The sequence below is a fragment of the Salmo salar genome, chromosome ssa23 (genome assembly GCF_905237065.1).
Source record: "Salmo salar chromosome ssa23, Ssal_v3.1, whole genome shotgun sequence".
Lineage (NCBI taxonomy): Eukaryota > Metazoa > Chordata > Actinopteri > Salmoniformes > Salmonidae > Salmo > Salmo salar.
The window spans coordinates 27,219,075-27,242,465 of NC_059464.1; the positions used below are offsets into that span (position 1 = coordinate 27,219,075).

A 23,391-nucleotide genomic window follows, 5' to 3' on the forward strand; every position below is an offset into this window, starting at 1 on the left:
CATCCTAGTAGTTCACTCTCATGTTGTCTCACTTGCATTTTCAGTGAAATCTTTCTAGTTTTTTTCTTCTGAGCTATTGGAGTGGCCGTTGATTCCTAGCCTCCCTTGTTTCTCCCTTTTTGTCTTGTTAACTCCCTGTGTTCCTGAACTCATTACAGAGCAATAGGCCCTGAGCGCTGAAGTGTGCACCCAGAGGGAGCAGTAACTGTAAATAACCAGGACTGCAGGCTTCCCGATAACATGTTACCAAGATGATAACAGCCCTTCTTAGCAGTCCTGTTGACCTTCTCCTTGCCTTCGGCTCGCAAAGGACCCTTCAGCTCTCTCTGTTTTTATCTCCAAACTCTCTGCAGGAAAGATTATTCTCCTGTGTTCTCCTGGGAGAAGAAGAAGCAAACAAAACAACAGATAAAACAACAAAGAACCGACTGGACTGTTGTCCCTCTGCCAAAGCCTCTCCTGTCCTTTGTAGGCCTCCACATAATTAACTTGTAAAAAGATAGCATGAAATTGGAACAGACTTGTATTTACTCTCTGAAGAGACCACCACTGCACAGCACTCAAAATGATAAGAGAGAAAAAACACGACCAAAACAAAAACAATGCACAAGCTTACTAAAGATTCCACTGGTAAAGCATGATCCTTTAAGGCTTCAGAAATCGATAAAAGTAGAGATGATCATTTTGAAGTGCTTTTACAGGTTCATGTCAGTGAAAATGAAACATTGCTCCTCTAAGGTCACTTGAGGAGGATATATCTCATTGGAAAAGTTCAGTACTAGCTTGATTTGAGCTTGTGGGCAAAAACTTTGGCTGGCTGAGATTGATAATACAATTAAGACAATTTTACTAAGCATGCATCACTATGACCCATTACCACACCAACTGCTCTGGATGTAACATATTTGATTTAAGGTCTTTTGAAAACGATTATAAAAGGGCAGAGAGAAAATGTTGTCTCTTTTGAATTTACAGGCCTCTCCATCATTTGTGCCAAATATGTGGATGGCATATCTCACTGGTATCCCCAGGCTGAGACATTTTCATATCTGTTGAGTTTGCTGGTGTTCAAATGGTTTCATAAAGAGATGGTATTGTTTACCTATTCTCTCTTGTTCAGATGTTCTCATTTTTTCACATACAGATTAATTTTTCGTTTTAGGGTTGTCTCTATTTCAGCGAGGCATTCCCTTAATGCCAACAATTTAATATAGTTTTAACAAAAAAGTTATTTAAATTCACTATGTTTTGACACCTGTTACAGAGTTTGGTTGAACTTGGAGTCACCTCTTTACTCTGGCTTGGAGATTTAATGATAAGAAAAAAGGTTTTTAAGAAGTCATGAAGCAAGATATTGATGTTTTCTCTGTGACAACTTGCCTTTAGACACCGGAGGAAAAGTGCAAGGACAGACATTTTGCTCCAGGTCTAAACTGAGACACCTCTGCTGGATGGAATCAATTCCGTCTTTATCAGTTGTCTGTACCCTGGAATTCCCACACCAGGGGCAAGCTGATGTGTTTTCCAATAATGGAGCGCATAGCAAAAATAAGCTTAAAAGGTTCACACTCTCATGTCCCTTTTAATTTCCAGTGCAGCTTGTATCACAGAGGAAAGCCCAAGAGAAGGATAGAGGGATGTCTTTGTCCAGCCCAGTTTATTTAGTTTCAAATTTGCAGCATGATTTTTTAATTTTGATTCAGTTGTCTGTGCGACGAGCTACTATATGTACTGGTGCTTTGTACCAATAATACATTAAGTCATGACTATATCAAGCAATATTCAGCAAGTTATTGATATTGAATTGATTTTAAACACTTCAGTCTATTTGTCTTCATGTGTATAATCAATTTCCATTCTAAAGCCTTTTATGCTATTTCATTTCAGACATATGTTATCCTTTTTATTGTGCTGTGAGGAAAAGTCTGGGAGAGCAAAATGTTGTGGTAAATGTTTCTTTCTTATTGTAGTTTTAGGCTGCCATAAATTGAAGCCATCACAAGGAAAACCCATAAATCAATAATCCAAATAATGCATTTGAAAACAACTATCTTCATTACTATGGCTCTGTTGAACAGAGCACCCCGGGCATGCTGCATGATACATCTGCATGGGAGAGGCACACAGGCCATCCATTCAGTGCAGCTGCAGATTGTCCCATTGTGTGGGCTGAGCACTGAATGCTCTCCCTTGTACCTGCGTAATGGAATTAGATTAGCCATGTTTTCTCCTGTGAGTCCATGTGTGAATGACCCTCTGCTTGTCTTGCCCATGCACTGGCTGCCATCTTGCACACTTCTGCAGTTACAGGGTTTTCAGCTCTCATGTTACTGTCAAATGAAGTGTGACATTCATCATTTCCTATGTATTTCTATGCATGAAATTCAGCAACTTGCATAAATACCTTTTTTTTAACAAAGCATGTATAAAGCATGTATAAAACCAGTTTACCAGTGTAAAATAGGGACCTGGTGTCACGACACCGACGGATGGTGGCGCCCCTCCTCGGCCGGGCGGAGCTCGGCGGTCGTCGTCGCCGGCCTACTAGCTGCCATCGATCCTTTTTTGTTTCACTTTCTGTTGGTTAGGTCTAGGTAGGCACGCACCTGTTTTGGGTTAGTTATTAGTAGGGGGGGTTATTTAGTTTAGCGTAGATTGTCTGTGTTTGTGCGTGATTATGTTTCTTGTTCGTTTTGTGTGCTTGAGGAACGTGTGCTGGTTTTCCTCTGCCTGTGGTTGGTTTCTTTGTGTTCACCACCGCAGAAGTATTTAAGGGCTGCGTCCCTATTTTTTGGCGACCATATCTACTTTCTGGAATAAAGAAGTGTGGTCAAAAATTCTCTGTCTCCTGCGCCTGACTCTACCTCTCCTGCTTTCTTGAGCCAGCCCGTGACACCTGGTATCAATAATAACAGAAGAAATGTTGTAGGAGGCAGGCAGGCTCAGGTGCAGAAGTTATTCTTTCGTTTGTATGATGCCAGTGGTCCAGAGTCGAGACGTGCAATATTTACAAAATAATCCAAATATATATTTTTTATAATTAGATAAACTTTTCAATTTCACTTCGTGAAATGTAAAGGCCTTGGAGCAGGCAACCCTGTCTACCTCATTTAGGTTGGGCTATACCAGGCTAAAATAAGTCTCCCATCACAATTACCAAAACCAATCTGCCAAACAAGCCAAAAACAGGCGCTTACTGTCAGGACTCAGGCTAAGATCCAGATACAGACACAGGAGGCCGATAGTACAAGTCTCAGAGTTTATTATAGTACAAGGGGCAGGCAAATCAGAGTCAGGCAGGTACAGGACGGCAAGCAATTGATAGGTCAAGGCAGGCAAAGAGTCGTAATGTCACGCTCTGACCTAGGAGAGCTGTGTTTTCTCTGTTTAGTTAGGTCAGGGTGTGATAGGTGGGTGGGCATTCTATGTTTTGTTTTTTCTGTTTTGTCCGGGTATGGTTTCCAATCAGAGGCAGCTGTCTATCGTTGTCTCTGATTGGAAGCCATACTTAGGCAGCCTGTTTTTCCCTTTGTTTTCGTGGGTAGTTGTTTTCTGTTTTGTTTAAGTACCTGTCAGAAATGTCGGCTGTCATTTTGTTTATTTTGTAAAGTGTTAGATTTTTCATTAAACTTCAAGATGAGCACTCAACACGCTACGCCTTGGTCCCCTTTATCTGACGCCCGTTACAGAACTACCCACCATGATTGGATCAAGCGGCGTGCCCGGGCAGAGATGGATACCTGGTCGATGGAGGATTGGATTGAAAGGAGAAACTGGACTTGGGGCCAGGTAATAGACAGGTATCGTAGCCTACCTGGGAAGAACGAGAGGCAGCCCCAAAAAATGATTTGGGGGGGGGGCACACGGGTAGTTTGGCGGGGCCAGGGGTGAGACCTGAGCCAACTCCCCGTGCTTATTGAGGTAAGCATGTGCCTGCCTCTCGCACTCTCCCTCCAGTGCGCCTCCATAGCCCAGTACGTCCTGTGCCTGCTCCTCGCACTCTCCCTCCAGTGCACCTCCATAGCCCAGTACGGCCGGTGCCTGCTCTGAGCACCCGGTCCTCAGTGCGTCTCTCCAGTCCGGTGAGACCTGTTCCAGCTCCACGAGAAAAGACTCCAGTGATAATCTATGGTCCGAAGCCTGTAGAGATGATCCATGGCACGGAGCCTGTTGGGATGTTCCATGGCACGAAGCCTCCAGAGGTAATCCATGGCCCGGAGCCTGTAGGGATAATCCATGGCAAGAAGCCTGTAGGGATTATCCATGGCCCGGAGCCTGTAGAGATGATCCATGGCACGAAGCCTCCAGTGATGATCCACGGCACGGAACCTGTGTTGATGATCCATGGCATGGAGCCTGCAGCAACGGTCCCTTGTCCGGAACCTACAACGATGCTCTCCAGTCCGGAGCCTCTGGGCAACGCTCCACAGTCCAGAACCTCCTGCGACGCTCCCCAGTCCGGAGCCTCCAGCGACGCTCCTCAGTCCGGAGCCTCCAGCGATGCTCCCCAGTCCGGAGCCTCCAGCGACGCTCCCCAGTCCGGAGCCTCCAGCGACGCTCCTCAGTCCGGAGCCTCCAGCGACGGTCCGCAGCCCGGAGTCTTCAGCGGCGGTCCGCAGCCCGGAGTCTTCAGCGGCGGTCCGCAGCCCGGAGTCTTCAGAGGCGGTCTGCAGCCCAGAGTCTTCAACGGCGGTCTGCAGCCCTGAGTCTTCAGCGGCGGTTGGCGTCCCAAAGCCTCCGGCGATGATCCACGGTCTGGTTCCTCCGGACACACAGAAACGGGGGGATCTGCGGGCGGTGGGGGTGCTACGCCCTGAACCAGAGCCGCCACCAATTATAGATGCCCACCCGTACCCTCCCCTATAGGGAGTCCGCACCTTTGGGGGGGGTACTGTCACACTTTGACCTAGGAGAGCTGTGTTTTCTCTGTTTAGTTAGGTCAGGGTGTGATAGGTGGGTGGGCATTCTATGTTTTGTATTTCTATGTTTTGGCCGGGTATGGTTTCCAATCAGAGGCAGATGTCTATCGTTGTCTCTGATTGGAAGCCATACTTAGGCAGCCTGTTCTTCCCTTTGTTTTCATGGGTAGTTGTTTTCTGTTTCGTTTAAGTACCTGTCAGAACTGTCGGCTGTCATTTTGTTTATTTTCAAGATGAGCACTCAACACGCTGCGCCTTGGTCCCCTTTATATGACGCCCGTTACACGTAATCCAAATCGGAGTCAGGCAGGTACAGGACGGCAGGCAGGATCAGGGTTAGGACAGGCAGAAAGGTCAGAACTGAGAAGACTAAGAAAAATAAAAACTACAGTGAGGGAAAAAGTATTTGATCCCCTGCTGATTTTGTATGTTTGCCCACTGACAAAGAAAGGATCAGACTATAATTTTAATGGTAGTTTTATTTGAACAGTCAGAGACAGAATAACAACAAAAATATCCAGAAAAACGCATGTCAAAAATATTATAAAAGGATTTGCATTTTAATGAGGGAAATAAGTATTTGACCCCCTCTCAATCAGAAAGATTTCTGTCTCCCAGGTGTCTTTTATACAGGTAACGAGCTGAGATTAGGAGCACACTCTTAAAGGGAGTGCTCCTAACCACAGCTTGTTACCTGTAAAAAAGACACCTGTCCACAGAAGCAATCAATCAATCAGATTCCAAACTCTCCACCATGGCCAAGACCAAAGAGCACTCCAAGGATGTCAGGGACAAGATTGTAGACCTACACAAGGCTGGAATGGGCTACAAGACCATTGCCAAGCAGCTTGGTGAGAAGGTGACAACATTTGGTGCAATTATTCGCAAATGGAAGAAACACAAAAGAACTGTCAATCTCCCTCGGCCTGGGGCTCCATGCACGATCTCACCTCGTGGAGTTACAGTGATCATGAGAACGGTGAGGAATCAGCCCAGAACTACACTGGAGGATCTTGTCAATGATCTCAAGGCAGCTGGGACCATAGTCACCAAGAAAACAATTGGTAACACACTACGCCGTGAAGGACTGAAATCCTGCAGCACCCGCAAGGTCCCCCTGCTCAAGAATACATATACAGGCCCGTCTGAAGTCTGCCAATCAACATCTGAATGACTCAGAGGACAACTGGTGAAAGTGTTGTGGTCAGATGAGACCAAAATGGAGCTCTTTGACATCAACTCAACTCGCCGTGTTTGGATGAGGAGGAATGCTGCCTATGACCCAAGAACACCATCTCTACCGTCAAACATGGAGGTGGAAACATTATGCTTTGGGGGTGTTTTTCTGCTAAGGGGACAGGACAACTTCACCGCATCAAAGGGACGATGGACGGGGCCATGTACCGTCAAATCTTGGGTGAAAACCTCCTTCCCTCAGCCAGGGCATTGAAAATGGGTCGTGGATGGGTATTCCAGCATGACAATGACCCAAAACACACGGCCAAGGTAATAAAGGAGTGGCTCAAGAAGAAGCACATTAAGGTCCTGGAGTGGCCTAGCCAGTCTCCAGACCTTAATCCCATAGAAAATCTGCGGAGGGAGCTGAAGGTTTGAGTTGCCAAACGTCAGCCTCGAAATCTTAATGACTTGGAGAAGATCTGCAAAGAGGAGTGGGACAAAATCCCTCCTGAGATGTGTGCAAACCTGGTGACCAACTACAAGAAACGTCTGACCTCTGTGATTGCCAACAAGGGTTTTGCCACCAAGTACTAAGTCACGTTTTGCAGAGGGGTCAAATACTTATTTCCCTCATTAAAATGCATATCATTTTATAACATTTTTGACATGCGTTTTTCTGGATTCTTTTGTTGTTATTCTGTCTCTCACTGTTCAAATAAACCTACTATTAAAATTATAGACTGATCATTTCTTTGTAAGTGGGCAAACGTACAAAATCAGCAGGGGATCAAATACTTTTTTCCCACACTGTAGGTCACAGGAAACATGGGATCACGCTGGTAGGACTTGACGGGATAAGATGAACTGGCAACAGACAAACAGAAAACGCAGGTATAAATGCACAGGGGAAAATGGGAGACACCTGGAGGGGGGTGGAGACAGGCACAAGACAGGTGAAACAGATCAGGGTGTGACACTTACATTCACATATTAGCCCCTCCGAGGGACACACCACTGTCAAAATGACAACCACATAATTGGTATTCACTTTAAAAGGCCTAGGCCCTATTCCAAAATACTTAATTACACATTTTTTTTTATAAATCCAAAACAGTATCATAATCAGAACCCGCTCACAAAGACGCAATTCTCACGGTCGACTCATTAATTGGTGTCCTCGCCGGGAAAGCCAAATATAACTGTTGGAATGCGCATATGCGCGCACTCCTAACTGAGAGGTAGGCCAACGATGGTGGATAAATTAAATGTCTTACTCAGGCCGTTTATCATTGAAAGAAATTGACCCAATTCCGCTCTGCTTAAAGCTGGAATCTTTAGTGGTGAAACAGCCATGTCTGTTTGCGATATTACAACAACAAAGGAGTTACTGCAGACAACGAACACTGCTTTTTCCCCTCTGACATCATTGCATGCACGATAGAAGAGCACAATATGTACAGCAATTTTTATACCCTGCTGCCCAATGCTCCTCAGCTTGGCAACAAAAACAATGGTTGTGGGGCGGCCAGTGGCGCTTTTTCCCCTACATTTACATTTTACATTTTAGTCATTTAGCAGACGCTCTTATCCAGAGCGACTTACAAATCCCTACTACGGATTCCAGCTTTAAGTGGTGGCACTCACGTAGGCACCAATGTGATAGCAGCTGGGGCTGATATGCTTAGTTCATTGACTGTATATGAACCAGAAAAAAGGAGCCAGTGAGATGTCTCGCTTCCTCTTCCGTCTCTGGGTAGACTACCGAACACGACAAACGGTGCAACAATGACTAAATAGCAAACAAAAACATTTATTGTACCTCGTGAGTCTACCTAATGTTCATGTGCACTTGTCAACAATGTTGCAATGAACGGTAAGGAATATACTCAGTGGACAGTTTATTAGGTACACAGTTCACGAAACTGGTTCCCATGTGGCCGTGGCATGCTATATAAAGCAGGCATTGAGGCATTCAAATACTGTTAGAACATTAGAGTGGGCAAAACAAGTGACCTAAGCGACTTTGAGTGTGGTATGATCGTCCTTGCCAGGTGGGCTGGTTTCAGTATCTAAGAAACGTCCGGCCTGCTGGGCTTTTCACGCACGACGGTGTCTAGGGTTTACCAAGAATGGTGCTAGAACCAGAAAACATCTAGTCAGCGGCAGCCCAGTGGGCAAAAACAGCTTGTTGATGAGAGGTCGAAGGAGAATGGCAAGAATCGTGTAAGCTAACAGGCAAATAACAGCGCAGTACAACAGTGGTGTGTAGAACGGCATCTCGGAACCCACAACTGGTCGGTCGTTGTCACAGAAGGGCTATTGCAGAAGACGAACACACAGGGTTCCACTTCTATCAGCTAAAAACAAGAAGAAGCGCCTCCAATGGGCACGTGATCACCAACACTGGACAATTGAGGAGTGCAAAAACATCACCTTTTCCGACGAATCCTGGTTCCTGTTGCGCCATGCTGATGGCAGAGTCAGGATTTGTCGTAAGCAGCATGTGGCCATGGCCCCATCCTGCCTGGTGTTAACGGTACAGGTGGGTGGTGGTGGTGGTGTTATGGTGCAGGGAATGTTTTCCTGGCACACATTAGGTCCCTTCTTACCAATTGAGCAACATTTCCATGCCCCTGAGGAATTCAGACTCTTCTGTAGGCAAAGGTGGGTCTGACCCAGTACTAAATGGGTGTACCTAATAAACTGTGTAGATTTAACAGACATTTATTTTAATTTTGGTAAAAATGAACACACATTTATAATGGGGAAACAAAGTGCCCGAAAATGGCAGGAGTTTGGAAAGCGAGCAGAAGTAGTGGAAAGATGCATGGTGTGTCTTCACTACAACCGGTGTATTCATTAGTCGGATTCCATTGCAAACGCTGTTGAGTTAAGTTTTGTTCTCAAAGACATGCTCCCGAACTTTGGCGTTTACTAAGTATTTTTTAAACCTCCCGCTTTGTGCTAGATGTGTCAATGTGTAGTTCATACATGCATAATCTATGAGCAGAATTACTGTCTTACCTCAATTAGCCATGAAATCACTAGTTTGAAAGCGACTGTTTTCCTGGAAGCTGTGCTGCCCCATTTTCCCAAAATGTTTCCCCACATGGGCCAGCCCCCTAGCAATTCGAGATCTAGCCAATGAGCCTCAGCCCCTCTCCATTTGAGTGACAGCTGGAAAGATGTACACACAGCAGAGTAAGAGAGAGAGCAATGGCATGGTACAGGATAACTCTTTAAATGGAAGTTGCAGTTCAGTCATGTCTCTTCTCACAAAAAATATCGGCTTGAATTTGCTGAAAGGTCCCCTGGGGTCTTCACTCCACTTTAGTGCATGGAAGAATCTATAATTTAGCTTGTGCTAAACACTTTGCATACTATTCAGATGGATGGTAACATGTGGAAACCATACAATTAAACAACTTTTGTATAAGAACCCAACAGCTTTTACGTCATGTTGAAGAGTGTTTGGAGTAAACTGTTTATGTTGCTAAATGTTTTGCCTCGGGCAAAACTTTTTGCTACGGAATCCGACTAATGAACACACCCCCGGTATACATTTCTGATGGTTCAACATTACCCCCAATCTTTTAATTAAGAAAATAAATACATTGAGACTAGAGAAAAAGAGAGGGAGAGAGTTTTGTATGAACTACAGAGTCCTTAAGGAGAACCTGTCATGTTTAAACTGATTGTCCAGAACAGCAAAGTCTTCAGTACTCAGCCCACTGGGTGGGTTCTTAAAGTTTGTTGAAACCCAATTGATTAAATAGTAAGTTCTGCATATGTTTTTCCCAGTGGTTGATGATTGATATGTAACATAACTTATGAAGACTCTCCACTGAGTACGAATGTAGACACACAAGCCTCCAGAGGAATTATGCAGTATTAACTCTAATCTCTTAAAGAGAACTGATGTTTTTCTCTGATGCTTGCTCCCTCCCTCTTTTATCTTTGTCTTTCCTCAGGTGTATACTAGTTACACTATTGTTTGACTGCATCTTTGTGCAAATTAGTCAAATTACTTTGGATAAGTATTCTCACTGTTCCAAGTAGTCGTGCATAGGCTACCAATATGAAGGCTGTCAAGAATTTCAATTTTTTCCTAATGGTATTTTTATGTTTTAAGATTTTTGAAGATTTGTTTGCCATTTATGTTTGTTAAGTTCTGAATGATAGGGAATTTATTAAAGGACTGCAGCGATGGAATCTGGAGTTAGCCACCATAAAATTAAAACTGAAATCAATCCTGTGTCATATCCCTGCTTCACAAGCTGAACATGCAATTCTAACCTTGAGGCCTGTGCTATCCCTCACGTCAGGTCTTTAAGCATCAAGCTCAATAACCTAGCAGCGCATGGCTGCTGTGCTTTGAATTAGAGATACCATTTTGTATCGCCCTGCGACGACATCTGCAGTGTGTTTTAAAGGTTTGTTGATCAACTTTGTATTTGTCTGTTACTCTTCTGATTAGTAACCTCTACCTCATCAGTTTGTGGTAGGGTAAATGCACTTTTGGTCGGACTCTCTCACCATGCAATGAAGACATTCAGTGCTGTTGTTGGAATTCCTCTGAACCTCTTGTTGCAGTAGCGCCTAAGAAATTCCTCAGCTATGTGCTCATCCGCTGTCCATGGTCCTGAAAGGCCAAACGAGTGGAGGACTCTGTTGCAGTCTGAGTGAGAGAGCCAGAAAGTTAGTGAATTTTTTAATGCTACTTATGGTGCCGCATTAGTGTATACAAGCTTCCGATTTAGTTGTGGCTCCATAAACATATGCAGGCGTGTGCTCTGAGGAGCCATTTACCCGATTCAATGGACTTAGTTATTTTATTTATAAAAAGCGTACTGCATGCTATATTTTGGGCTCTTCAGAAATCATATGCAATTGAAAAGCATCAATCTCGTGAAGTATATTTTTAACACACTTATGGGTTTATGTTTAATCCATGTTTACTTGTCTCTAGTTGTCTCTAGAAACATGTAGATAAATCCTTCATTGTATTAATATGAATACTGAAAGTAGCCTAAATAAATCAGTCAACAAAAACAGTAGCTGTGTTATCCACGCATACATATGAAACAACCTTTAGAGACTTATCTGTGTCCTCTAATAGCCAACATTTGGTAGTGTAAACCAGATAAATGGCTAAGACATTGGTATTCAAGATGATAGATTATACAGGACATCTGGTTGGAACAGGTGCGGTTGTCATATTCGCATCATGCTATCTGCAGCTGTGGGTGTTTCAGCAAACTCTTGGCTTTATCTGTTGTCAATGGCTCTGGATTGCTTTGCCAGCACCTGCCACTTCTCAGTCGGTCTGTACAGTATGTGGTTTTAAATAAGTTATTTCATGTAAGGATTGTAAAACAGATGCGACTTTGGTTTGCGGTACAGTAAGTTTCACTTATCTTCTCCCTGCCGCCACCAAGTGTAGCAATATGTGGAGTAGGTTGTGCGTCAATAAATGAAATAGCTGTGATGATATGTTACTCCCTTATAAACTACATGCACATAAGCACACACACAGTGTTCGTTCATGTAATGGACACGGTAAAGGTCAGTTATCAACCTTTACCACAGGTGTCTGATAAGTTGTAAAAGGATCTCACTATGTCTGATCCTATTTGTATTCTTACAGCTCTACCATTGTTCACAACAGCTACAGGTCAATATACATTTTTGCAGAAAGCATTTCTATTTTGCAACCAATGTGTTGGAATTGAAAACCGGGAAGCTGTTAGAGAATGGCAGACATGTACACTGAGTGTACAAACATTAGGAACACCTTCCTAATGTTTAGTTGCACCCCCTTTTGCCATCAGAACAGCCTCAATTCATCAGGGCATGGACTCTACAAGGTGTTGAATGTGTTCCACAGGGATGCTGGCCCATGTTGACTCCAATGCTTCCCACAGATGTGTCAAGTTGGCTTGAAACATACGGGAAACTGCATGAAAAACCCAGCAGTTCTTGACACACTCAAACTGGTGCGCCTGGCACATACCCCATTCAAAGGCATTTAAATATTTTGTCTTGCCCATTCACCCTGTGAATGGCACACATACACAATCCATGTCTCAATTGTCTCAAGGCTTAAAAATACTTCTTTAACCTGTCTCCTCCCCTTCATCTACACTGATTGAAGTGGATTTAACAAGTGACATCAATAAGGGATCATAGCTTTCACCTTGATTCACCTGGTCAGTCTATGTCATGGAAAGAGTGGGTGTTCCTAATGTTTTGTTCACAGTTTAAATACAGCATCATGTGTTACAAAATAAACATACAATTTGTAACACACGTCCAAAATGATTTCCAGATTATATGGGGTTCTGTTATCCATTATCCCAGTGGGGTCTTTGATGTATTTGCACAAAAATAATAATGCATGTATTTTAACGCTCATAAAGGAGCATCATCCAGTGTCCTATGAGGGTTGGCAGATGATGCTGTTTCTGTGGACAGTAAGACGAGTGAAGGGATTTTCAGGAAGCGGATGGATTAGCCCTCTCAGATGGCAGAAGGAGAGCGATCTGCTCTGACGGTGTGGTGGTTACCCCATCTGTCAATAATTAGCTCAGTGCTACCTGGCACCAGGTGGTCGTTCGTTTCCACACCACATGGACCGGCTAAGGGACGCAGAGTAGAGCAGGTTGTCCTCTTGCCTAGGGAGTTAACTCTGCGAGCCAGTGGGCAAGCTGGGCCTATGGACTTAGTTTATATGGCAATATATAAATCACACAGCGGTGGATGATGCAACTTTGCTGTTAATTTATATGTATCCCGCTGCATGTAAAGACAAGATGAAAATCTTTGACGGCTTTTTATTTTGAAGTTTACCACCATCCAAAGTTGTCCCAGTTGTCAACTGAACAGTAGCTAAGTTCCATTCTCTTCATCCCACCCATTGTCACTGTCACTAGGGTGAGGATTATGTTTACGTTTTAGTCATTTAGCAGACACTCTTATCCAGAGCGACTTACAGGAGCAATTCGTTTTAAGTACCTTGGTCAAGGGTACATCGGCAGATTTTCCACCTAATCAGCTCTGGGATTCGAACTCGTGACCATTCGGTTACTGGCCCAACGTCAGGAAGCCTATGTAGTATGTGAAATGAAATATTCTTGGGATGGTGGCTATACCTTTTTTTAACGTGTTGGTTAGGCCTAACTGTTGGTAGCCCAACATGATTCCTGATAGTCTGAATGTGATCTTTATTTTCCCAGGTAACCTTGGACGTGTTGACTGCATCAGTGAATTTGAGTTTGACCTTTTCATCAGACCGGACACCTGTAACCCTCGCTTCAGAGTATGGTTCAACTTCACAGTGGAGAATGTGCAGGAAACACAGGTAGGTGATTGTATGAATACTGTATACTGCAGTATACACTAAAATGTTATTCTGTTATTTTCTATAACTGGTAGAGCTATCAACCTGTCTGTATTCATTAAAATGTCTATGTATACTTTGAGTAAAAAAATTACATAGTCCACGATTCAAAATTATTTGAAGTTTTGTTGTTTCACAGCCCTTCAGAGGAGTTGTTTGTTTGTACCTGATTCCTTTTTAAAGTACTGAGAAGCACTAGCCACTTGCATGTGTTGAGCTCTAGGATTGGCTGAGAGCAGTGGTCACATGCCAAGGGCATTTGCTTAGTTTTATCAACCCTGATTAAGAGCTTCATAAATTCTAACATTTCAATGTAATTCAGAGAGAGAAAACAAGATACTAAAAAGGAGACAATTGGCAGCTGAATTCTATTCCTGCTATCTAATGTAAGTATACAGACCTGGGTAGCTCTATGCTGAAAAGAGGGATAGGGAAAACAAAACAATTCTAAGAGAGAGGGAGAGAGAGCAAGCGTGCATGAAAATGTGGGATGCTGCAGCTGTTTCCTGCAGCCCGGCCCTATCGGCCCCATCTCCCTGCAGTGCTGTGGTCAGCGCTAATCAAATTTTATGGCCAAGGGATGAATGGGAGCCCTTTTCCAGGAGCCTGATCGATTCTAGGGCCAGATACCGCCCGGCATCCTGCGCCATCAGGATATTTGCTGTTTTGGCAAAAAAAAGAGGAGAAAGAAAGGATAGTGAGGAGCTCACACAAACCCTACACTCACTTACTCTTGCATACACAGACAACTACAGGTGACAAAAAGCAGTTGATGCCACACAGTCCTTTCTCTTGGAAATATATTTTTCTATCTTTCCAATTTTCCTTTAGAATGAGGACCTGTGGGAATTTAATCTTCTTCAATAGGAGGTTGTTAGGGGAGCTGGTGCTTGTCCTTTAGTATGGTGTGTGTTATACCTATGTTTACTGTAACACTGTGTGTGTGTGTGTGTGTGTGTGTGTGTGTGTGTGTGTGTGTGTGTGTGTGTGTGTGTGTGTGTGTGTGTGTGTGTGTGCGTGCGTGCGTGCGTGCGTGCGTGCGTGCGTGCGTGCGTGAGAGGGATGTAATTGTGAATCGGCTGTTTACTTAAAAAATATAAATAAAAATAATGAGTAAATAAATAGAGCTATCTGGAAGCTGTGCTATCGAGATATCGGTACATTCACAGGGAACCGGGCTGGAGTGTTTTATCCAGCTAAGCCTGCCAACTCTCAGTCGAGAATAGGGAAATTGGAAACAGTTAAAAACCCGTGATATTGGAACCGAGATGACCATTTTGAAAGAATGTAAGCTGGTGAAACAGATTTGGTCGGCCTCAATCAGTTTAGCAGCTTTGTGGAAATTGGCTGCACCAGCTTTTTCTTTTCTTTTCTTCACCCCAAAACCTTCTCCTCAAACCGTATCTTACTTCTGGTATGGTGAGACTGATGCTGGTTAATTATGTTGCAACGACTGGACAAAGCATAGCAGCACTCTGAACTGGAGTTATCATTCAAGTCATTTTTACTCTGTTGAACCAGTTATTAAATCCTAGCCCTTCATGTTAGTCTAATTTCACCTAACCAAAGACGATAGTCTACATATTGATGAACACTGATAGTGTGTCAGTGATGAATTGGTTGTGATATACTCAATTTTTGCAAATAAGCCAGCCATGTTACAACAAATACATCTCTTTCATATTTCAAATTGAGAGAGCATGGAAACTATTCAATATTCTTGGCCATAATTTTCTCACCTCTGAAAAATCTATCTGGTTTTTAACCAGTGGAAACAGTGATGTGCTGTGCCCTAGAGTCGATGTCCATGTGGAATCGCCATTTTATTCATAAAAATCCGTCTAATTAAGCTAGAGACTTGCGGGTTTTTGCCTGGGCTGCGTCTCAATCTACCGCATCCGCTGATGTCGGCCTTCCGCATTGTATGGCGGCTGTGGTACAACGCTGTTTGTCAGACAAGGAGTAATCCTTTTTTTGTGACCAACTTTTTATTTAATTTTTACAGGTACAACAAAAACTATCAAAGAAATGCATACAAAGATAACCCCAACCCATTCCCTCCCTCAGTCCCCATCCATCCACCCGCCCGCATCCTCCCTTCCCCACCCGGAAACCATGCCTGCCACCTCTTTCCATTCCACCCAGCAATCGAGGTTGGCCATTAGTTCCCCTCCCACACCCATCCATCCCACAAGACCCCCACCCAGAACCCCCCCCCCACAATGACCAGAGATCACCCCTCCCCCACTCCCCATACCACCCCTTCCCGTGGGCCTGAAAGCAAAGAAGGTTAAAAAAAAGTCTTCATTTCAAGATGTAATTGGTTTGTATGTGTGGGGCTTTAGCTGAGATTGTTCTTTACAGAGTGAAGTATTTTTGCTCAGGCCTCAATTGTTCTTTGACTAGCACCATTCATTCTCGCTGTCAATAATTCTAATGATATAACTTCTAATACAGTAGTAACTGTATCCACTGGTTAAATGGGAGCGAGTGAGGGCACTCCCATATCATATGAAGGAATGTGCCTACACACCTAAACTTAAAATGTATAAATTGATGGTTTGGATTATGGGATACCAAGGTCATATTGTTCCATAGTCTGTTCCAGTTAAAGACCCCCTAGAATCGATTGACGCACCGGTGTGACACACGGTGATGTCATTTTGAATATTGAATAGCTCCCTATGTGTTTATGCTAGAGACGTACCGTTTCTTGTAGTGGCTGCAGCTTAATCCCCTCCTCCGCCGATATAAAGTTTGCGCCTATTCAATAACATGGGGCTTATGAAAGCAGACTTGTTCTATACATGAGAGGATCCAGACAAGAAAATTGTGACAGAATGATCTGTAAAACTCAAACCGTGTGAACTACAAGCAAATATGTCACCAATATCAAAAGGGGAGACTCTTCAGGGGAGACGTCTGAAAGTAACCCAGTACCGGGCTGAAAGAATTGCAAAAATAATGTGACCAAACATGGATAAAAAAAAACATTCCCCTAAGTTTTCTTATCTCTCAGATATAGGACAGATACTTCAAAACATTGTTCCTTATGATTCATTTTTTTTACTTTCTATTTTGCCATTTATGAATGTGTTATTCAGTGCATTTCAATGGGCTATAGTAGTAAAGGCCAAATTCAATGTTTCATCAAATACATTTTTATATATATTTTTTATACCTACAGGGGTCTTAAAATTATAAATCAAATGGCTAAATGATACATTTTATGACCATCTTAAAACAATTCCATATGTTAGCTTAGTAGATATTCTGATCTAAAGGCTTAGACCTACAGGGATTTAAAGGGTTCAGATTCAATTAGATCTGTGGACCATACTTTTTTTATGTTTAGCTCAGAATATGAGCTTTCAAAAATTTTTTTTTTTTTTTTTTTTTTATGTATTAGAAAGATCAGTCCTTTCTGGAGCCCACATAATTTATTAATAAATCTTATCATTGGATGGTTCAGTAGTGAGTTTCCCAAGAGACTTCATAGGCCAGCATAGCTGACCTAAATTGTAAATATAGAAAAAAGGAGTTGCCTTGTAATCTGTATGTATCTTTCAAATCTTGGAATGTTCTCAAACCATTACTGTCCATGATATCGGTAAGGGTACGGATTCTACATTTGGACCATTGCGGGGATGCAAAATGCCACTCTAGATCGCAAGGCATTATTGTGAAATATTGGATTATGGGCATGCCATTTTGATTCCCAGTTACATTGTTTTTCAATTTTGTGCCAAATAGAAGTTGTGTGAGCAATAATAGGACCAAAGTGTATTTTACATTGTTTAAGGGATATATCAGTGAAGACCACCTCTTCCAGGGCAATAGGATACTCAGCCAGGGGGCAGAAGAATCATGTTTGATGACACTCACAAGCTTCACAGGAGTTGTGAGAATGTCACCTGTGATTGTGCAATGAAAAATGAATGAAAATGAATAATCTTGGAATAGGCTTTTTAGGAACCAGGGTTAACCTTTTTGTTTTGTGTCACGTCCTGGCCAGTATAAGGGTTAATTGGTATTGTAGTTTGGTCAGGACGTGGCAGAGGGTATTTGTTTTATGTGGTTCAGGGTGGTGTTTTTGTAGTAAGGGCATTTGATTTAGTATTCCGGGGTTTTTGGGCACTGTTTGAAATTCACGTATTTCTATGTTCTAGTTAGTTGTATGTCTATGTTTGGTTAATTGGGGTGGACTTCCAATTGAAGGCAGCTGTGTGGTGTTGCCTTTGATTGGAAGTCCTATATTAGTTGGGTGTGTTTGTCTGTTTAATTGTGGGAGATTGTTCTGAGTTTAGCCTTGTGCCTTGCCAGACTGTGTGTTGATCGTTCGTTCTCTTTTTGTTATTTTGGTGTTCATTTTGGAGTTAATAAACCTCAAGATGAGCTTACATATACCTGCTGCGTTTTGGTCCTCATTAACCGACGACAACCGTGACATTTTGTTTATTGTCCCTGATGCTTTTCTATATCTCTCTGATGCATTTCAGACACATGAAACCGTATTATCATTTTGACTATCGTGAATATGTATTATTAATTGTGTTTCTATGGGCTAATAGCAGTAAGGACAAATTCAATGTTTAAATCTGTACATTTTAGTCATTTAGTAGACTCTTTTTCAGAGAAACTTACCAGAGCAATTAGGTTTAAGTGCCTTGTTCAAGGGCACATTGACAGATCTTTCACCTAGTCTGGGATTCGAACCAGCGACCTTTCGGTTACTGGCCCAACGCTCTTAAAGGAAAATACCACCCAAAAACTATATTTTGGTATTTGTTTCATTAGTCCATTGTTGATATAGTTCCAAAATGTTTTGCATGTCAGCAATCAAGTTCTCAAGATATATAACTTTCAAAATACAGAAAAACAGCCAGTATGATGCATTTTGCAAAATTCTTCATACCGGCTGTATTTCTGTATTTTGAAAGTTGTATATCTTGAAGACTTGCCACCTTATGTTTCATAAGATAACTTATTAATATTTTTAGGGGATACCTACAAGTGTCCTAAAACTTCAAATCAAATAGCTAAATGGTCCATCTTATGACCATATAAAAAAATCCATGTTTTAGCAATCTAAAGGGTTAGACTCTTATGGGTTAAAATATTTAATCCATGCTGTGGACAGCGGCTGTTTGACGTCAAGCTGCGTGAACGGCAGAAGATAGAATGGCGCCGGAGGGAATGGGGGATGTTTTATAGGCTCCTGGCCAATTGTGCTATTTTGTGTATTTTTTTGCGCTGATCTTAATTTTTTATTTTTTTATAATGTTTCCACTATCGTTTCCTATGACCTAAAAGAGCTTCTGGACATCAGAACAGTAGTCACTCACTTTAATTTGGACGTGGACTTCTACTTCAGTGAGTTGGAGGCGAAAGACATATTGATTATCCCGGCTCTAATCCCTGACACTTGTAGCAAGCGAAGACTGCATTATGGAGGCCGGCGCTCGGGTACCCTTGTGAGACTATGGCGGCAAATTAATTAGGGCTGACCCCAATTAGTCGACTGGTCGATTGTTTGGTCGATAGGCTGTTGGTCGACCAAGATTATTTTTAGTCGAGCAGTAGCAAATATATATACAGTAGCAGTCAAAAGTTTGGACACACCTACTCATTCATGGGTTTTCTTTATTTTTACTATTTTCTACATTGTTGAATAATATTAAAAACATAAACAATGAAATAATACATATGGAATCATGTAGTAACCAAATCAAACTATATTTTATATTCTTTAAAGTAGCCACCCTTTACCTTGATGACAGCTTTGCACACTCTTGGCATTTTCTCAACCAGCTTCACCTGGAATGCTTTTCCAACAGTCTTGAAGGAGTTCCCACATATGCTGAGAATTTGTTGGCTGCTTTTCCTTCACTCTGCAGTCCAACTCATCCCAAACCATCTCAATTGGGTTGAGGTCGGGTGATTGTGGAGGCCAGGTCATCTGATGCAGCACTCCATCACTCTCCTTCTTGGTCACATAGCCTTTACACATCATGGAGGTGTGTTGGGTCATTGTCTTGTTGAAAAACAAATGATAGTCCCACTAAGAGCAAACCAAATGGGTTGGCATATCACTGCAGAATTTTTATTTATTTTTTATTTTACTGTTATTTTACCAGGTAAGTTGACTGAGAACACATTCTCATTTACAGCAACAACCTGGGGAATAGTTTCAGGGGAGAGGAGGGGGATGAATGAGCCAGTTGTAAACTGGGGATGATTAGATGGCCATCATGGTATGAGGGCCAGATTGGGAATTTAGCCAGGACACTGGGGTTAACACCCCTACTCTTACGATAAGTGCAAATGGGATCTTTAATGACCTCAAAGAGTCAGGACACCTGTTTAATGTCCCATCTGAAAGACAGCACCCTACACAGGGCAGTGCCCTGGGGCATTGGGATATTGTTTAGACCAGAGGAAAGAGTGCCTCCTACTGGCCCTCCAACACCACTTCCAGCAGCATCTAGTCTCCCATCCAGGGACTGACCAGGACCAACCCTGCTTAGCTTCAGAAGCAAGCCAGCAGTGGGATGCAGGGTGGTATGCTGTGGTAACCATGCTGGTTAAGTGTGCCTTGAATTCTAAATAAATCACAGACAGCGTCACCAGCAAAGCACCGTCACACCTCCTCCATGCTTCACGGTGGGAACCACACATGCAGAGATCATCCGTTCACGTACTCTGCATCTCACAAAGACATGGCAGTTGGAACCAAAAATCGCAAATTTGGACTAATCAGTCCAAAGGACAGATTTCCACCGGTCTACTGTCCATTGCTCGTGTTTCTTGGCCCAAGCAAGTCTCTTCTTATTATTGGTGTCCTTTAGTAGTGGTTTCTTTGCAGCAATTCAACCATGAAGGCCTGATTCACGTCGTCTACTCTGAACAGTTGATGTTGAGATGTGTCTGTTACTTTAACTCTGTGAAGCATTTATTTGTGCTGCAATCAGAGGTGCAGTTAACTCTAATGAACTTATCCTCTGCAGCAGAGGTAACTCTGGGTCTTCCTTTCCTGTGGTGGTCCTCATGAGAGCCAGTTTCATCATTGCGCTTGATGGTTTTTGCGACTGCACTTGAAGAAACTTTTAAAGTTCTTGAAATGTTCCGTATTGACTGACCTTCATGTCTTAAAGTAATGATGGACTTTCATTTCTCTTTGTTTATTTTAGCTGTTCTTGCCATAGTATGGACTTGGTCTTTTACCAAATAGGGCAATCTTCTGTATACCACCCCTACCTTGTCACAATACAACTGATTGGCTCAAACACGTTATGAAGGAAATTAAATTCCACAAATTAACTTTTAACAATGCACACCTGTCAATTGAAATGCATTCCATTCTCTCAACCTCTGAAGCTGGTTGAGAGAATGCCAAAAGTGTGCAAAGTTGTCATCAAGGCAAAGGGTGGCTACTTTGAAGAATCTCAAATATAAAATATATTTTGATATGTTTTACACTTTTTTGGGTACTACATGATTTCAATATATATATATATATATATATATATATATATATATATATATATATATATATGTATATATATATATATATATATATATATATATATATATATATATATATATATATATATATATATATATATATTTTTTTTATGCCACACGAGACACCTGTCTTTTTCGCCCCCATCTCAGTGAATGAATCCATTGCGGAGGCTAAGAAGCACAATGTACCTCTCTCTCCAAAATGACCTCTCTCCTGCCAAATTGTGCACATCCATTGTTTCATAACTTCATTGTGTGAATTGTTTGCTTTTGATTGTTAGTGTCTATCAATTCCCCATTACTCTTAACACCATTAGCACATTTACTGTTAATTCCTATAATTTCTCATCTACAATGTTTGTTTGGTTACAGTATTTCCTGTTAATCCATTCAATATATTATTCTAGTCTTTATCCGTTCTCATCGTTAGAGTGGACACGTTGTTTGCAGAGCGCACACCTATGCTTCACTTATGAGAAACAAGTTTTGGTTTATTTCATTCCATTTACGAGTTTAGTCATTGTCTTTTGTTTGGAGCACTCCTGTCAATGTTGAGTAAGAACGTGCACCTGAGTACGCATAGAAGTAGGCCTATAGGCTACCTGGCCTGCACGCAAATGTAGGCATACTGTATAAATGTTCCCATTTAGGGATCTGATAGTATTTCTGATTGGCTTAACGTACCACCACTAATGAGCTGTGTCGATTCTCAAAGTAATGTTTTCTTCACGTCAAACAGCAAGCAAACAAAGTCTGTTTTTACATCCATTGAGAATGACAATAGTTCCTCCATGTATTTGAAACATCTTTGCAGCTTTCTCCCTTTCGATTACCCTCTGCGTGAAAGGGATGGATCTCATGCTCTGATCCAGTGGAAAGTTCATAAAATAGGCCTATTTGATTACTTCTTATCCCTTGCACAAATAGCCTATAGCTGTGTCTGTCCTGAGCTCACTGGCGCTGGAAACTCTGAGGGCCCAGAATATTTTATACCATCTTGCAAGTTTGCTAGCACGAGCTTCGCCCTGGACCCAAGTTAATGGTTGATACAATGTTTCAAGTTCGTTGCAGACAGGCCATGTGTAACCAATGTGATTTGTAGGATATTTATTTTTATCAGGATATTTTCTACCTGCAGACTGCAATGTTTTTGTTTGTTGGCTTTGTAAGCTATTTTATATAGTTGGCAATGGCAACAGAAGATTCTTTTTAGGTTTGCATAATTTTCATTTAGATTTGGATAGAATTTTGATCAACCACATAAATGATTTTTAGATACGAAGACGTTATTATAAATTAATTGAAACTGTTCCACAAAAATGTGCATATGACAACCATAACTGGCATGCAGATTGGTAGAACTGGTAAGATAAATTGGCATTCCACATGAGAAAGGTTGCCGACTCCTCGTGTAATCTATTACTGGCAAATTCGGGAGAGTAATGGCTGAATCTGCGAAAGCCAGCAGGAGTGGGAGGAGGATGTTCGGGTCAGGTTAAGTTTTGTTTTTCTTCTGGTTATCTTGATCTCTGGCTCCCTCTTGAGTCATGTGTGTCTTATTTCATCAAACAGTGTGCTTAAAGCATCAGACATCTCAATGCATACACTACATGACCAAAAGTATGTGACACCTGCTCGTCGAACATCTCATTCCAAAATCATGGGCATTAAAATGGAGGTGGTCCCTCCTTTTGCTGCTATAACAGCCTCCAATCTTCTGGGAAGGCTTTCCATTAGATTTTGGAACATTGCTGCGGGAACTTGATTCCATTCAGCCATATGAGCATTAGTGTGGTCGGGCACTGATGTTGGGCGATTAGGCCTGGCGCGCAGTCGGCATTCCAATTCATCCAAAAGGTGTTCGATGTGGTTGAGGTCAGGGCTCTGTGCAGGCCAGTTAAGTTCTTAGGGGCGGCAGGTAGCCTAGTGGTTAGAGCGTTGGGCCAGTTGCTGAAAGGTTGCTGGATAGAATAGCCGAATCCACTAATTTGAAGGGGTATCCACATACTTTTGTCTATATCGTGTAGATAGTTAATTTTATTAAAACACAGAGACTTCCTTACAGAGGAAGGCCCTAATAAGCTACAGGACTGTTTTGCTAAAACAGACTGGAATATGTGCAAGGATTTATCTGATGGCATTGAGGAATTTACCACATACTGTATGTCATTGGCTTCATTAATAAGTGCATCGACGATTTTGCCCCCACAGTGACCATAAATACATCTCCCAACCCAAAGCCATGGATTACAGGCAACATACGCACTGAGCTATAGGCTAAAGCTGCCACTTTCACGGAGCAGGACACTAATCTGGACACTTATAAGAAATCCTGCTTTGCCCTCCAACGAACCATCAAACAGACAAAGC

The 23,391-nt window shown here is 42.3% G+C and overlaps 1 protein-coding gene across 1 annotated transcript in view; it reads left to right on the top strand.

Annotated features, from left to right (window-relative positions):
• The window catches only part of LOC100286605 (cytosolic carboxypeptidase 6), a 468,593-nt gene that overhangs the window by 19,620 nt on the left and 425,582 nt on the right, over positions 1–23,391 (top strand). Inside the window, exon 3 of the mRNA XM_014169493.2 lies at positions 13,334–13,458. Within this exon, the coding sequence (XP_014024968.1) occupies positions 13,334–13,458 (125 nt within the window). The remainder of the gene's footprint in view (positions 1–13,333; positions 13,459–23,391) is intronic.